Below are 17,295 nucleotides of genomic sequence, written 5' to 3' on the forward strand. Positions count from 1 at the left end.
TAAAGAAAGGGCTGTTTGTGAGATTTCTGCAGCTGCGATGACCGTCGATGCATTTCAGGGAAAAAGGACAACACGTGTGTTTTTAACCAAAAGCACGAGAAGCAGGCAAAGGAGAAACCTGATTCACAAAATCCAACAGTATCCATACAGTACGTAGAGGAAAGCAGACTAAAAGGTGATTCAGCAAGTAGGTTTAAGGGAAATGTCTGTATTTTTGTTTAACCAGAAACAGAAGTCTCGCTCTGAAATCTCACCAGAGGTGACAAGAACTCCAACACCAATCCAACGATCTGAGCCCGTCACTGGAAAAAACGAGCACGTCTAGTGGACGCTCTGTGGACGGGCCTACGTGCCCACAAGGATTACGTTGCAGCCATTGCAGCCCGTTCTGCTGGCTGAGGCGATCTACTGAACCAGTTCCAAAACAATTCCTTCAGCACTTTACACGTAGGAGTGAAGTGCTGTTGAGGGTATATAGCTGAGCTATAACTCGGTCTCACAATAATTTCGGGAACACCCAACTATTTAGCAGCTGTAAAGCCACAGAAAAGTTGAGAAAATAAATATCCTCAGCTTTTAAAACAAATAAAAATGACTAAAAATACTTTGAAAATATGACATTTGACATAAAAAAAAAAAAAGATTTGGTGATGCAGCTGGATGAAAGAGAGATGTCGCCTGACGTGGAAGCTGCACTCTGTACTGTGCAAGCCGAACAAGGAACAATCAGCATTTGGAACAATTCATAGCATGTGTTACGATTACTGTTAAGATATCATTTATATATTCCCAAAAAAATGTGATCCACAAAATTCAAATGTTATCAATTCAACACTTTCAGATACTTTCCAGCAAAGAGTTTCCTGTAAACCAAATGCTACACAGACTCAGAGTAGCTGCAAACAAAACCTCTTTCAGAATCATCTGCCGATAAATTTAACCCAGTTTGGTAGAAAAACATTTTGGCCTCTTTTCCACTTTCTACCTACACCTGCTGCCACTTTTCTATTCAAGCTGCGACTTCACCTCAAACGAGGGACACAACAGTAAAATTAGCGCTTTCAAGGCCTCATATGCACACCTGGACATGTATAAGATAAAATACATCCACCTTCATGTGTGTGACGGAGTCTGTACAGATTTACATTTTGTACTGGATCGTTGTCTTGTGGGTTAACAATGAAATTATGGCAGCGAACGCCGATCACCGCCCATTAGCTCCTAATACTGCAGCAGACTGGAGGTGAACGAAACAATAAACGACTCACCTTCACTAGGAGTGACTGATCTGGATTGAATATTACCTTAAAATAAAAAAATGAACTGAAGACTTTTGGTTGCTAGTGTCTCCCTTTTGTCATGAGAGGCTTTGGTTCAGATTTCTGATTGTTTCAAGTAAAACTTCAGTGGCCCTTAAAGTTCACAGACGTTCAGAGTTTGGGTCGTCATATGTTTCTGGAAACTGCTTTTCATAACAAACAATAAATAATAAATTAAATTTAAAAAAAAACACTTCTTTCTCGGCTTTAAATTCAGACAGAAGTTCATGAGTTGAGCGATTTTCTGGCAACTTAAAGATTAAAACTGCACTGTGAGATTTCAGAGGCTTTGCGACACCTTTTTTTTTTGACACCTTAATAAACCAAAGATCACAACATATGAATGTCATCTTCCACACAGAGATGAACTCATCTGGAGTGCTGCTGAGAGGTTATATTTCCTCCTTTCTGTCAGTGTGAATTCAGTCTTGATTACATTCTCTCTCAGTACTTAACTACCTGTAACAGTCAGTTTGTTGTCTTCCATGCAACTCCTCAACAGTTAAATCTGACTTATTATTTCATGCAGTGCCAACACATTTAAAATACAGGGTTCCTACACATCATTCATTTTAAAAAGTCCTAATTCTTTTCTCCCTTTCAAAACTCCACAACCTGCGTAGCCATGCATGTCTGTCCTAACTCATTAATAAATTAATTTCACGTCTTTCCCAGATCTGTGTGGGAATCCTGAGCAAACCATCAAAAGTGTCTTCTCTGTTTGCCTTTCAAGAAAAGTTCACAAGCTTCCAGAGTGGAAAACTCCCGTCTTTCTCATCAGCTCAAGGACATGAACCTAGTCTTCCAAAACCTTTCGGTCTTCTGCTACGACCAAACATTTAGCTGCCTGGAGAGTGTCAAAGGTGGTGGAGGGTGAGATTAATCATCAAAGCAACAGTCCTTCAAACAGAACGGAAACAGAACCAGCAACAATAAATAAGAGAAACCAACATAAGATTTGGATGAGCACGAGCAGATGACTGATACCGTGTCGTATCGTTGGTATGAATTTGAAGGGAGTGTGAATATACTGGTGCCAAAACTCCAGGTGCTGCCGATCTCAGAGCCCACGTACGCCTGACACGGTCTGACAGACCAGTGAAGTCCCACTTCCTGCTCGTGTTAAAATGGGAGCTTCTTCAGCTGCTCGAAGGTAATGAAGAACTGAGAAATGTGTTAAAGAAAACTTCATTATTCTTATCACAACAGAATACATGCTGAAGCTGCTCAGGGCCTCGTCTAATGCCAGACCTTTCCTGGGTCAACTTTGACCTGCAGGACTATTTCAGAGCGTTTACCTTCATTTTACTTTCAAATAAGTCGTCTACCATATTCTTAAATAAAAGCCAATGGTCAAATAGTGGCAACAAAAACATTGAGGGGGGTAAATTACCTGGATCTGTATAGATCAAAGATTTCAGATCCTATTCTGGGCTCTATGGAATTCCCCAGTTCTTCCAAGAACTACAAATGTTCAAAAGTGTGACTTCCCTGTTTTTCCCACCTGTGAAGGTTTTAAAAAGGATACGATGATGTTCCAAGGCCCCAGTCGCAGCCAGTTAGGCCAGAATCCCTTGTAGAGAGCGAAGAAGCCCTCGTTCTTCCACGTCTGCATCACTCCGTCCAGTGTTCCTTTGTACATGGGGCTTCCCGACAAAACTCGCTGGTTCATCATACGGGTCCGGACCACGTCTACAGGGTTGGAGGCCAGAGCCCCCGCCAAGCCACACGTGAAACTTGAGCTGTAAACACATCCACACATGGAACAAGGTTAATGGACTAGAAGAGTCAAGTCAAATGCCCACCCTTTCAAAAAAAACAAAAAAACAATTACTGACGAACAAACACAGTGTCATACTGCACTGCAACCACTGGCTTCCAGTGCAGTTTTCATCACTGTATGACCATTAAGTATGACCATTAAGCATGACCCCGCCCCCCCCGCCCCTTTGATCTGAAAAGAGAGTTGAAGAATAAATAAACTCACATGAAATGTGTCAAAATGGTGTCTCCCATGATGCCGGAGCGAAGGAGGTGCTTCTTCGTTATGTCATAGACAGGAAGTTCCACCCCGACGACGATGGCTGCTCGCTGCGCTGTGGGGATGACACCCTGAGGAGGAGGACGATGAAGAAAATTGTAACACTATCAGAGTGAAGAGAGCTGACTCGACATACAGCAAGCTCATATTACCAGCTAACAAGATACAACACTTCATAAGATCACTTTGGAGCTGTTGAAAGGAAGCCGTTTCCCCCTGCCTCCAGGCTTTGTGCTAAGCTAGGTAGCTTATTACAGTCCCAGTTGCTTGTGTGTGTTGCATGTGGAGTGGTGTTTGTGTCACCTGATAAGTGGAACTCCAATATTCTTTCTCTTTCAACTGTTTTTGGAAATATCTGGCTCTTTAGCTGCTAAATGCTCCACTGTGTTCACCAGCTAGTCTCTCACTGTGTCTGTCTTCTGTTTGGTGCTGGACAGGCAGCGTACAGTTGGTTTTTACAGCTATATCTCTGAAAACAGCTGCCTGCTGCTGAAACTCGTGAGTGGAGCTGCAGATTCAAATGATTATCTGTAAGAGCAACCAGTTTCACATTTTGATTTATCATAAAATATCGTAAAATGTACTTTAAAGATTTGCTTGGTTTGGTTTTACTGATTTGATCTGTTGGCTTCAGTAAGCAGATATTAAATGAATGAAAAACTAATTAAGTTTTTGTATTATGACAATTTCAGCCATGAGGTCCAGTAAAAATGTAAAACTCATAAAGAATGAATGGGGCTCCATCTTAGAACACAGTGTCCACTACCTGGAAGACAATTACGTATGTCCTCTATGCACATCCTTATACATAGTGATCCAGTACTCACTCTCCACAGCCCTCTGGTGCCCTCTGTTTGGTAGATGTTGATGAAGTTGGACATCATGCTGCCTTGGAGCAGACTGCCCTGCGCCTGCATCCTGATCTGCAACAAAAACAAACAAACAAACAAACGGTCAAACATTTTAAGACCATTATTTGTGTCAGAACTTAAGTATACGGATTCATTTTAAGCTGCTGTATCTGTAAATATTTTCAGTGAACAATTTACAAGCTGAATTATTATTCTAGGCACAAAAGACTGAACAACAACATTTAGATGAGGTGACAGTGAACCTGATACCCAAAAAAGCTCAGTTTAGAACAGTTAATCTTAGTCTATGTCCCCAGCTCAATCTTTGTCCCCAGCAGTGAGACTTACCTTGAGGACGTCAGTGGGGTTGGCCAGAGAGGAGGACAGGACTCCGGACACGACACCACAGAAGACGTTGATGACCATCGTCTCGTCTGTTGAAATTATATCCATTAAAACACAATCACAGTGATTAGCCTATAATTTACTATGTACAGATGTTACGATATGTTATTTCCATAGATCATGAAAGTATCATGCATGCTCTCCACTTTAAGAAATTGTGTGTTATTTTCAAAACACTAGTTGATCTCGTTTGGGACAAAACATTCGTGTGATGATAAACTATGTTTTACTTTATTATGTGTTTATTATATGTCTTCTTATTAATAATGTTATAAATATCAGCACCGGAAGTGCTCACTGTAAATTACTTATACATACATACATATTATTACAATTAATATTAAATAGAAGGTTGATTTTGAGTATTCACTATTTTTAAAACAGCTGCTTTTAGTTTACAGATTAAAGTAGACGCATGCGTGGCAGCGTCTTCATCCAGGATTAACCAAAACAGCAACTACTGGCTGACTTCATTTGAGTTTTTGTTCCCTTTTTAAAAATTGTACAGACGTGACATTTTCATACACTAAAGAGCTGTTTTAGTGCCATCATTTTTAGGGTGCTTTTTTAACATCTTGCCAGGGACAACAGCTGAAAATTAGCCTTACAGGCTACCTGCAGCTCATTTACTTTCACAGCTCATTTTGTTCTGTTGATAAATTGGCACAGTCTCTGTCAAATAAACAAATAAAATTCAATAAATAATTAATGAGAAAATGAGCACCAAAGTACAAGGATGAGACATCAACACATCCTGCACAGGTAGAAATCAGCCCTTTAAAACCATCTTATATGTGGTCTGATCATCTGATGTTAAACATCTGCTTTTTTGGTTCACACAAATATAAAGAACACAGTACGCTCTGACCCAAACAAGACACAAATTAGAGTGACACTTATTATAGCACTTCTATGATTGTTTTTTACATTTGATTCTAGAAAAGCTACGAATTCAGGATGTTGTTTAGGTTGCTACGAGAAAGTCAGGAAGGACAAAAACAAAAAAAAGTATCTGACAGACAAGCAGTTCTTTTCAGGGATTATTGTCTAGTACTCTAGATTTTAAGAAATAATTGTTTATCTAATTTAAGTTATCTGCACAGTGTTTATATTTGCTCGAGCCTACTTGGAACACCACATGGGTGGAGTTAACTGTAATGTGTCTTTCTCACGCTGGTCTCTCTCTCGTGATGTGTCAAACTCCACCCGCCTGGCACTCCAAGCAGATCAAAACCAACACTGAGAACTATTTGACATTTCTGTTGGAGAGACAGCACACACTGTGCATTGGCTTGAAATCAACAGGAAACATCGTTAGCAATTAGCCTCGGCAGTGTTTGTCAGTGTTAGGATCTTATTAGTAGTAATCACCCAGTATGGTGTCTACTTTGGAGTAAGAAGCAGGAGGAGGAGGAGGAGACAAAATAATAATGCATTGAGTTTGGAACAATAGTTACAGTGATCCTTGATCAATATGACCAACAGTTAGTGTGGCAGTCCTCGCGCCGCTCATTTTTGGGACAGGGGAACGGGGCGTTCGATCCCACCACAACCACAGGGCAAACCCAAGCCTGCATCAAAACAAGCATTCAAAACACAGTGGCACCATCGTGGCAGAGGGCATGCAGAGAGGAGAGGCAAAACAAACAGAAACAAAAAAGAACAAGAGCGCTTTGTATTTTGGCAAAACATGCACACATTAAAAAGGTGAAATTAAGCCTCAGAATCAAAAACTCTTCATCATCTTCCTGATTCGTTTCCCCTGTTGTACTTTCCACATTAGATTCATTAGATTCAGATTCATTATTACTATTATTATTCAAGTCCACTGAATGCACAAGTCATTTACCCTGGTTCATTGGTGCCGACACACAACAATCAGAAATGTAAAAACATCAATTTATGGTTTTCGGGGGAAAGTTACGTGCTGGATCTACTTCTTGGCGAACATCATCTTGATACAATGAGTTTCCATCAGCGCTATCATGTCTTTAAAACAACCGAAACCAAAAACTGTTCTCACTGCTGTATCTGGCAACTAGCACTGTAGCTGGAGATGCTGCACAGAAGCAATAGGCGGATGGATAAACTGTTCTTTGTTAAAAAGAAATAGTTCCAACATGTAACTCCTCCAAAAGTTTCAGATTCAGTCAGTTTTACATATCTGAATACGTGGAGATTAAACAAACAAGACACATCAACCTTAGAGGGGTTGGTAGGGGTATTTTTTCACTTTGGACAGAGCCAGGCTAACAGTTTCCCCCTGCTTCCAGTCTATGCTAAGCTAGGCTAACCACGTTGTAACTCAGCCCAGAGTCAATGCACAGACATGAGATTCATATCAATCTTCTCATCTCAACAAATAAGCATATTTTCCAAGATGTTGACCTATTCCTTTAAGAAGTGTCCTCACAAATGACAGAAGTACAAGATGTTACTTCACTCTTTCAATAACTCCGTTCTGTTCTCCTACCTAGATCTACTCTATTATTCATATTATCTATCTTATATACACTAATTGGCCATTAAATATTTAGAGGAGCAGAAGGGAAAGAAGAAAAAAAAGCAAAGTGAAAGAAAGAGAACAAGGAAACAGACAGAAGGGGGGGATTGGAATAGAGATAGTGAAAGGTAATGCCAGATAAAGAAGGACGCAGTCAATGGGAAAAGACGAATGACAAATAAAAACACAGATGGACAGGGAACAGAGGAAGAGATGGAGCCAGTGGTCACAAACTTCCTGCGAGTCTCAGAAACATGCTGGCGCCAGCAAGTCGCTGATAAATGTAGCGCAAAGCCATTTGTCTGATAACTGAAGTGGCTCTCTGTGTTTTTCTGCAGGGAGGCTGAAGTGAGCGTCGGAGCTCCCAACAACAAAAAACGATCCACTTTTATTTATTCATTTTTTTAGTGCTACTGCTGAGCCTGCCTATTTCTGTGCACTTTACCCGTTACTATATTTCTTCCCCCAAATATGGTGTATGTGAGGTTTCCCTCCTTGGCTGTAAATACAAGGGCTGCGATGGGACAAGTGCATGATTTACTACACAGCAGCTAACGAACCTTCAAACATTTCCATTCACATAGTTATTATTCATGGAATCAAAACATCACATGGTAATGATCTACAATTAACCGCTCTAATGTAGAACTGCAGCTATTTTTATTTATTGTATCGTTTAATCTGTAGATTATTTTCTTGATTAATGATTTTGTCATTGTGTTGTGTCCACGGTGGCATCTTCAAATGTCCTGTTTTGTCCGAGCAACAGTCCAAAACCCAAATCTAATCAACTGAAATGATATTTGACAAAGAAAAGCAGGAAATCCTCACATTTGAGAAAGTTACTTCTGCACACACGTTATGCTACAAGCCCTTAAGTCTTGACTGATTTGTCATTTGGATTTGTTTCCATGTCAATGAAATGTAGTAATGTTGTACTTCACATTGTTCATAAAAATAAGAGCTGTATGTCAGAATCGAGGGGAAAGCACATTGGAGCACTTACAGCTGCAGTGTGACTGTAGCCTGACTCACCCTCGTTCTCCCCCTCTCCTCTCTTCCCTCTCCATCCCTTCTTCATCCTGGAAACTCTTTGCCTCATATTTAACTTGCAAATCAGTGCCGGCAGGTTAACACAATCACTCTGCTTGCAGGCGGGTCAACACAGCTCGTCACGACACATCCAACCTTTTTGTTTCTGGGTGTCGGGTGTACAGCCACACACAGTTGTAAGGACTAGTGTCACTGCACCAACATCACCAGGGCAAATTTACTGTGCACTTTATGGGTCTGTGCACTGATTGCACATTATTTAACACACAAATTCTGATGGTTCACAAAGTAAAGTGCAATTAGCTAATGTGGCTGTACTTTATTGATTCCCAGGGATAAATTCTCTGTAAATTTCTGAATTGACCTCATTTGAGGTAAAGTCTGACCACCTCGTACTTGAAGCCATTTGCAACAAACGATGAGAACATCATTAACTCGTGTGCATCGTGTCCCGGCATAAACAAAGCAGAATGCAACATCAGCAGGGTCAGAAATAAACGTTTTGGCTCATCTAACAAAAGACTACCTAAAGATTTGTTGGAGGTCTAAAGGATTGAATAACCATTTTTAACCATTTTAGAAACATTAAAGTTTAAATGTTCCTTTCATTCCTTTTTCCTTCCTAAACTGTAAAACTAGTGAATGTATCACTCTGAAATTCAGTTGGGCTAAATTTAGCTTGGCTATAACAATTTTCAATTTGACCTACTTAAGTCTTAAGATGGAAACACACATAAAGATAAATTTGTATGTAAAATGTATTTATTTTTTTCCTCCAGAAATCAATTTTTCTTAAATATATATAAAAATCCAGACTGTCCTGCCCATGCTATGATGTGTTTTTAAAATACACTTTTCATTTGCACTCAAATTACAGGTTATGCAGAATAAAAAGTAGTAAATACCAGCGAGGACTGTATCTGCCCCCCTCAGAGTCAAAGGTGCAACAGAAGATGCTTCACTGCAGTTGGGACTTCACTCTTTCAACACTGTACTATTGGCTACTTATTAACGGACTGAAACCTTTTCTACCATAGCATCAGTTAACTGGCTAAAATTCAGGAAAATGACTTGGGCGCTACTGCTGCCAAATTCTTTGCTGTTGCTGCTAAGGTTATCTGCTCTCAGCAGTCAGCAGTTCAAGGTTGTTTTTTCTACTTTAACTGACATTAATGCTTATAGACCAAACTCAGTTTGCAGGAGATTGCATCAGCCTGAAACCATTCAGAGCTGCAAAGTAAATATTAATCTAAATATGAACGGTGCTGCTCGCTGTCAGTGCCATTCAAACCACCTCCGTTGTTCATTGTTTGGCCAGCTGTTTTTCTAGATTGATATCTTGTAGTTGACCATGTAGTTCAACATTTCAGGTGACTTCTGTGACAGTAACTAACTGAAACCTGTGAATTAAAAGGCTAGTTTCCTTCCCTGTAAGTTTAGAGCCTTATGATGGAAGAGTTGATAAGAGAGGTCAGCAGAAAGGTCGACGACAGGATGTTAGAGGCAGAAACAGTTCACACTCACCTTCTGGATGACTGACAAACAGCCTCTTCAGAGAGTTGTAGGTTCCTATCTTGATTGTTCCATAAGAAGCTTGTCTCAACAGAGCAGGAGAAATCCTAAGAGGAGAGGTCAAATATGTTTATTAACCTTTACCCTGGATGTAAACTGAAGGCAGGTGCAGGAGAAGAGGGAGTGCTAATCATTTACTTCCCTCACTTAATTGTGTTTATGTGGCCTGCAAATCAACAACATGTCTTATTGACGAATGTGAAACCCAGGCTTATTTTCTATTACTCAGAGGCAGAGATGAATCTGAACACCTGTAGGAACAAAACACTTGACTCACACCTGCTGCTTTAAAAGTCAAAGAGAAGCTCCTTCTTTCAAAATGGAGCACATTTCCTGTCCCGCTGGGCTTCTTTCAAATCTGTAGTTGGATTCAGCGATATCACAGTTCAACCACCCACAAAGTGTAACAGCTCTGTGAGCAAAGCTTATTACTGCATATTGCATTGAGCCCATGCTGTTTCCTTCAACATGGAGCATATCGCAAGTGTGTAGCAAGAAGATAGATTAACTTAACAGCACTTTGAGTTTAACGGAAGCTCTCTCGGCCCGGGACTGTGTTCACACTTCCTGGAACTTGGTGCTGAAATTCTGAGGAAATTCTTATCTAGTTTAAAGTGTATTAGGAGTGAGGTAGGAAGGCTTCTCTGTAGCTCAGTGTTATTAAGCAGATGTGTATTAAGCAAAGGCAGTTATCTGGTAAAATGGTGCAGAGCAGATTGTGCAGGGATGATCCATGTTGTGCTGACTGAATGAATTACACGATTAAAGCTATATCACAGCCTCCGTTTGTTTCATCGCCATCAAACATGCACACCAGCAACAGCATTAATGGATATAAGACGACCTCTGTGTTGTCACTGATGACATCCATGTTAGTGAGAGTCTTATTTATGTAGATCCACCAAAAAAGCAATAGTTCAGTAAATACGACAGTAATTACTCTCTTCTAGTGTTAGAAAAGTCCAAATGATTCCCACATCCACACAAATATCAGCAAATTACACTTTGATAGTTTTGTGATTATGGAGTGGTTTTCTGTGAGCATTAATTAAAAGGAAGCACGCTGGGATTCAACTTGATTAACCGACAGCATTTAAATAGAGCATCATACATGGCAACAGGGTCAACACCACCTCTCCAGTGAGGTAAAAGTAAGTGTATTAAACTAAATCACTAAATCAGCTGCACAGGCTAAATAGTGTGTATACTAAGAATGTGACGTTGCAGAGCCTAAAAAAAGCACGTTCCATACCCCGAATAGAGCGCCCGGATGCCCTCCTCTTTGCCGATCCTGAAGAGGGCGTGGAACATGCCTCTGTAGCGCACCTCCGTGTACTGGGACTGACCCTGGACCTGTAGCCGGGTCTTAGTCAGGTCAATGGGAAATGTCCCTTAGGGTTAAACACATAATAACAATAAGAAGCAGAAGAAAGTTTAACTGAAAAACAAAATGATTGTGACTCAGGTCATCGATTAGGAAAGAGAGTCACAATGTGTAAAACATTTTTTTTTTTCTTTTTTTAAATCGTACAGCAGATGACCTAAATTAAAAAAAAAAAAAAAATATATATATATATATATATATATTTTTTTTTTAAACTGATGCTTAGGTTTGTGACTCAAGTGTAACCATACAATAATATAATAACAGAGGTACAAACTGGGGCTACCTGCTAGGTTAATTACTGTTATGAAACTAGACTACTGCGTGCTATAAAGTAAGCAGTGTGAGTGTGTACCAAGAAATAGACTTAATTCTAACTTTGTGAATCATGCACATCTGCAGTTGCAGGACAATGCATATAATGTGCACCAAAGAGCTTTTATATTCATTCAGCTGGATGCATCGTTCCCCTTTTGAAGCCAGCGCCACCAGCAGATGCTGGAACAGAATTTTCCTTTGACTGCAGATTCATGGAATTTAAAAGACTATTTGAATAGAACATGTACTGCTATGGTATTACAGCTATAAACCAGACAGCATGCATGGCGGTTAAGGGTCTGCGTGCTGTGGTGCATCACGTAGCCTACCGAATTCTGCGACAATCGAGGCCATCCCTCCGTAGATGAACGGCTTCCAGTTCAAGTGGACCATCTCCGCGGCGGCGGCTGCTGCTTCCACCTGCTGCAGCCCCGCTAAAAACAACAACAGGCCGCCCAGACAGAGGTCAACACAGTGCTGCAGCCTCAGACAATACAACATGTCGGTAAACATTGAGATCTAATGATGCTACAGTTCAAGGAGGCTCCTCAGCATCAGCATCCCAGCGTACTGCGCCGGAAAGAGACGCCCGCTGTGTCGAGCATAGAGGAGAGAGCCATCATATTTGTTGTGAGGTTGCTATTGGCTGCGAGTTCAGTCAATCAAAACTTTAAGCGATTCAATTGGCTGATGCGCCGGGGAGGGCAAACTACGACTGACTGTGGTGACAGCAACAGTGTCACGAGAATTAAATGAAGTTATTTATTATCAACGGAGACGCTAATTAACTAGCGAAATATAAATCTTCATTCTAGTTAAGATGTACAATTTAAATGACTGAAACTGGCTTTTTATTTGTCGTCTTTGTAACAGAGATGGCCGTCCCAACTGTTTTCGGACCGTTAGCCCGTAGCAGATGGCTCCCGCTAGGCTAACGGCTAGTCAGCTAACACTTGTGGAAATTACTAGCCAGCTTGTTAGCGATGTTTAACAGTTAAGAAGTAGTTACCGTTACATTCAGCCGACATGTCACGTACCTGTGTTGTCAATAAAAATCCGCGACCTGCTATTTCACTTGGTTTTCCATGACTTCACACATTTACGTGGCTTGACTTTGATAAAGTGCAAGCAGAAAACTTCTCGCCTGCTGTTAGCTTCCCATTTCAGCTAATGTCAAATAGCAGCTACACCAGAAATTAGCTGCTTCTTCTTCTTCTTTAAGGTTTAACGGCAGCTGGCGTCCTTAGTGTCGCTCTACTGCCATCTTATGGAGATAGTTAACTCCTACAGTGTCCGGTTTGTCAGATTTTTGCCATCAATCCTGACCAAACATCTTCTGCCTTGTCCACTTCCATCACACTCCAGTGTGTCCTTTAATCCTACTCCTGTTAGAACTATGTTTGGTTTGATTTGTTCAACCCATACTAAAGCCATCAAAATGGTGATCGATAGATAGATAGATAGATAGACAGATAGATAGATAGATGGTGTAAACATGTAAAATGACACATAAGGCTTTTTAAGAAAATTCATTTTGTTTTATTGGAGTGGATCTCTCTACATTATATTTAAATAATGATATTAAGTAACTGAAGGTATCCAGACACACCTTCTGAACGTCCTTACACACTGTTTAGGGACTGACTGCAGTGAGAAGTAGGACCTAAAGTTAAAGTCATCAGTCGTATCACCTCAATAGACAACTGTCATAACCCAGTGTTTACTCACTCACTGTTCCAATGCCACAGGGTTTTTCAGAATTTCATTTATTCGATCAATCATCTTGACTCAGAACTTGTTCTTGTTCTTGTTTTTTTACCATAACATCTTGGGTGGAGTGGCTAATGCTGGAGGGAGCATTACACATTCACTCAGTTCATACAGCCTCAGCGTCTAGCAGTTCAAAAGTACACCCTCTTTTTAGGCAGCAGATAATATTATAGCCCATTCAGTTCTTTCACAAACAAATAATCACTGCAGCGAGTTATCACGTCCCTTCTGTCTTACAACTTTGATTTGTTGTAAATGTGCAATCTCTTTTTCTAACTTTAAAAAACTCCCTTTTCATTCACCTCAAATTGTAATTCAGACGAGCAGCTTTTTAGCCTCCGGGTGACCTCCCCCCTGATGTGGCCAAACATGTTGATTTTTTTCTGCACCACCAATGTTTTCTGGCACCAACACAATGGATGTGAGACTTTCCTCACCAAAACAAAACAAAACATCAGCATTCTTTGTTCAAATGGCTAAAAATGACCCATGATTAGGTTCTCCTGACAAGCAACCTCACTGTGAGCACAATGTGAACAGTTTTATACCAAAGAAGTCCCTTTGAAAACTGAAGAGTAACAGGGAGATGTGTTTGGAAAAAACTGTTGGATTCTTTAAATGTAATTTTTCATTACTGCGAGCACCACAAACTAAATGACATTAGCATAGAGATGTTTCAAAACCTGTATAAATAAAACCTGTATGCCACCAGTGTCAGTAAATGTATTCTTTGTTTTTGTAATTTGGGACAACCAACCCATAAAGTAGTTTCTAATCAGGTCTGTTTGGGTTGATCGCATTTTGGATCAGATCCGCTTATCCTCAGGTCCCTTTTGGATCCAGTCTCCTTTCAGGTCTTTCCTTGAAGATTGATAGATGCATGTTGAGTTTGGGTAGGTTTTCCCTACATTTGGACCTGTGAAGATGTCTCATATGTTGGCTTCAAGCTTTACTCTGCAGCCACACTGAAAACATTCTGCCTTTGCTCAGGGACAGCTCTGTGGTGGTTGCTAGGGAAGGGGATTTGCACCATCACACATTACAACAATACCACCAGCTAGTCTGGGAATTTCAACCAGCAACCTCCTGGTTACAACCCTGTTCCTTTAAGCTTCAGTATTCTGCCGTTTCAGTAAACAGCAGAACGTCCAAACTCGCATTGAAACCTGATAATGCATTTAAAAGACGACTGTCCTTTCCACCTCACTCGCATCTCACACAGCAGATACCCACAATGTTAAACTACATCAGTAAAAAAAATAAACATTTTCAGATACTGCTCACTTCCTCATCTAAAATAAAGTCAGAAAATTGCAGTAGGGAACACAACAGGGCAGTTGGAGCCCAAATCAGAGAAAACTGAGTTTGTGGAAACTTCACAGTCCAAGAGTGGAGTGACACCATTCCTCTTCCTCTGTTCCTTCTTCTTCTTTTTAACTGGTGATGCACTACTGGAGGGTGTGCTTGACAACAGCCATAGTGGCCATGGTGGCAGGACAGGTCCGGTTTAATCAACACAGGAAGCGCTGTGGATCAGAGAGTGGTGCGCAGCAGGCGAATGACGCGCTGGTAAAGCTGCTGGACGACTGACACCAGATTCCTGAGGGAAGGGAAAACAATTAAGGAGGAATGAACAGAGAAATGAATAGAGAGAGAAATGGAGAAAGAAAGATGGGAATGAAGGCAAAGAGTGACTTAAGGGAAGGAGTGGCGGAGAGGGAAAAAGAAGAATACTAAAGAAATGTCAAAAGAGCAGCTGTGCTGAAAAAGCCATACAAGGGTCGCGGCACTGGAACTCCTAAATGGAAAATCATTAGTTACACCTGTGTATGGTAAGTCTAAATGTCTGCTGTGAGAAACTGTGACTGGCATGCCCAAACCACAGAAGAAGAGCACAGATGGAGTCTTTTATTACCTCTGCCTTTTCTTTTCTTTTTCCTCAAGCAAAGTCACAGGTTGGCAAGTTCAAATCATTAGATTGACTTCCGAGCATATGAAAATCTTTTAATTCACAGTACAGTGAATTTTTGTTTGTGGAACGCAGGCTGCTGATCAGTTGTTCCTCATGCAGGCTGAAGGGATCAAGATTAAATCAAACCCCCTTGGGTAGGGAGCACCCCTGTAGCTTTAGATGTTTGTTGCATCTCTGTCTGTCTCTCTGTCTGTTTGTATTAATGGCGTACAAATACATGTTTTCCTGTCATAGGACATTTGGACTCATATTCAAACATCTTGTAACTCTCTTGTTAATGCCTCAAGACTCTAAGGGTATGACGGCTATTAACGTACTCCATATCCATTCAAAAAAAGAATCCCATCAAGACCATTTGGCAACTTGTTTGTTCCTCTTAACATAAATGACCACCATCTTTGCTCTTCTAGGAACATGGCTTCCTTCCTTCTTTTAAACTAACTGCACATGTGTAGTAACCTGAACAAAACTATTCCAAAAATGTCAAAATATTAAAATAATAACCTCTAAATAAACGGTCAGTTGGCCATTGGCTATAGTCTTTGAGATCGGCCTAAATACTAAATGCACAAAAAATAATTTTGCTAAAGGAAAATATGACGGGCGTCTAGGACGCCAGTCTCTGTAACAATGTCCATGTGTAACACAATGACGCGCTCAGACTCACCGAGCTCCGACGGAGAAGCAGTTGTTGCGGTTTGGGTGGAGGCAGAAGAGCGAGGCCACGCAATAAACACAGCACAACAACATGGAGAGTAGTCGTCTCTTTAAAGACATCTTCAGTCTGGAAACACAAACGGCATCACTTTCACATTGTCTGCAACAGACCATGAAATAACACCGTCTTCAACTCTATGTTTAGGTCTGCCGTTTTACTCCAAGATCCCAAATGCCAAAAATGTTCTGAAGTACAAGAACCAATACATTTAGCATGTACTTCTTATGAAACTTTATTCTTTACAGACTATGAGTTTGTTTTATTTGTTCAATTTACTGCCCTTTAATAGATTTGGGAGTTTGTCCTGGAAGAATCACAACAAAGTGCAGTTTTGTCCAGCAGTCTATCGGCAACAATAGACCTGATGTTGATTTATGTGTGTAGCTGGCTATGAAGCTATTTTATTTAACTTTTAATTAACCAGGGAGTCTTTAGAGATGCATTATCTCTTCTACAAGAGAGACCTGGACAAAATGGCAGTTTGGAAAAATAGGACCTGAGTGAATGCCTGGTATTAAGGCAGTGTTTCCCAATTGAATATCCATCTTCGAGATCTGGTCTATAAAACTATTGTCTACACAGAGGTCATGAAATAATTTAAAATGTTGTTATATTTACATCCCCCCTCATGAGCACATCACCAGTCTTTCAGTATGCGTCATTAAAATGAGGCTGAATAATGAATTATGAGATCTGCAACATCATGAGGTGAAAGTGTCATAATTTGGAGATTTTGTTCTTCAGGCTCGACCCCCAAGACCTCTGATACAACTCAAACTCTGTTACAGGCCACATTGATGTGTAACAACGATGGGAAGCAGCAGCAACACATCACCCTGAAAACATCACTCACATAACATCATCATCATCACCTCAATAATCCTGTCCAGAAGAACTCTTTCCTGTCAGACCGATCTTCCAAAACTGGAAAACTTGTCGCTTTGGTTAAAAAACCCTCAGCAGCTCCTTCGACACAGTCCCCAGGCCCAGGTGGAGTTACAAGAATCCGTCACAGCAGTTGGAGGATGCCGTTGGCAGAGGTGTAAACAGGACCCCGGCTTCCTGGGTGCTGCTGGGCACTGGGCACAATTACTGCTGACCCACACTTTGTTTTGAAAGGTCCTGAAAGGTCTAGCAGGGTTGAATAACATTCCTACATTGTGTGTCTGTTTGGCTTGTCGGGAGGGAGGGGGGGTGAGAGGTATTAAAAAGAGGATCTTTCCTCTCAGGTTACTGTGGACTCAACCCGATGAAACTGTGCTCTGTTGCTCTGGGCTGGCTGGGATTGTAGTGTTTATTTTTATCAATCAGTTCTGTTTTTCTCTGTGGCAAATTTTCAATTAATTTTCTACTGAGGTCCAGTTGTGTTTTACTCTCTACCTATTTTTA

The 17,295-nt window shown here is 40.7% G+C and overlaps 1 protein-coding gene across 1 annotated transcript; it reads right to left on the reverse strand.

Moving 5' to 3' along the window:
• Nucleotides 1-2,441: 2,441 nt before the first annotated feature.
• On the reverse strand, nucleotides 2,442-11,868 carry slc25a14 (solute carrier family 25 member 14). The gene is made up of 8 exons (XM_070917798.1): nucleotides 11,776-11,868; nucleotides 10,997-11,135; nucleotides 9,697-9,791; nucleotides 4,560-4,645; nucleotides 4,188-4,283; nucleotides 3,307-3,431; nucleotides 2,848-3,061; nucleotides 2,442-2,483 (listed from the first exon to the last, which is right to left on the reverse strand). The coding sequence occupies exons 1-8, from the start codon at nucleotides 11,837-11,839 to the stop codon at nucleotides 2,442-2,444; spliced, it is 861 nt and encodes a 286-aa protein (XP_070773899.1). The 5' UTR covers nucleotides 11,840-11,868.
• Between the last annotated feature and the right edge of the window lie 5,427 nt (nucleotides 11,869-17,295).

Source organism: Enoplosus armatus, chromosome 13, assembly GCF_043641665.1.
Source record: "Enoplosus armatus isolate fEnoArm2 chromosome 13, fEnoArm2.hap1, whole genome shotgun sequence".
Lineage (NCBI taxonomy): Eukaryota > Metazoa > Chordata > Actinopteri > Centrarchiformes > Enoplosidae > Enoplosus > Enoplosus armatus.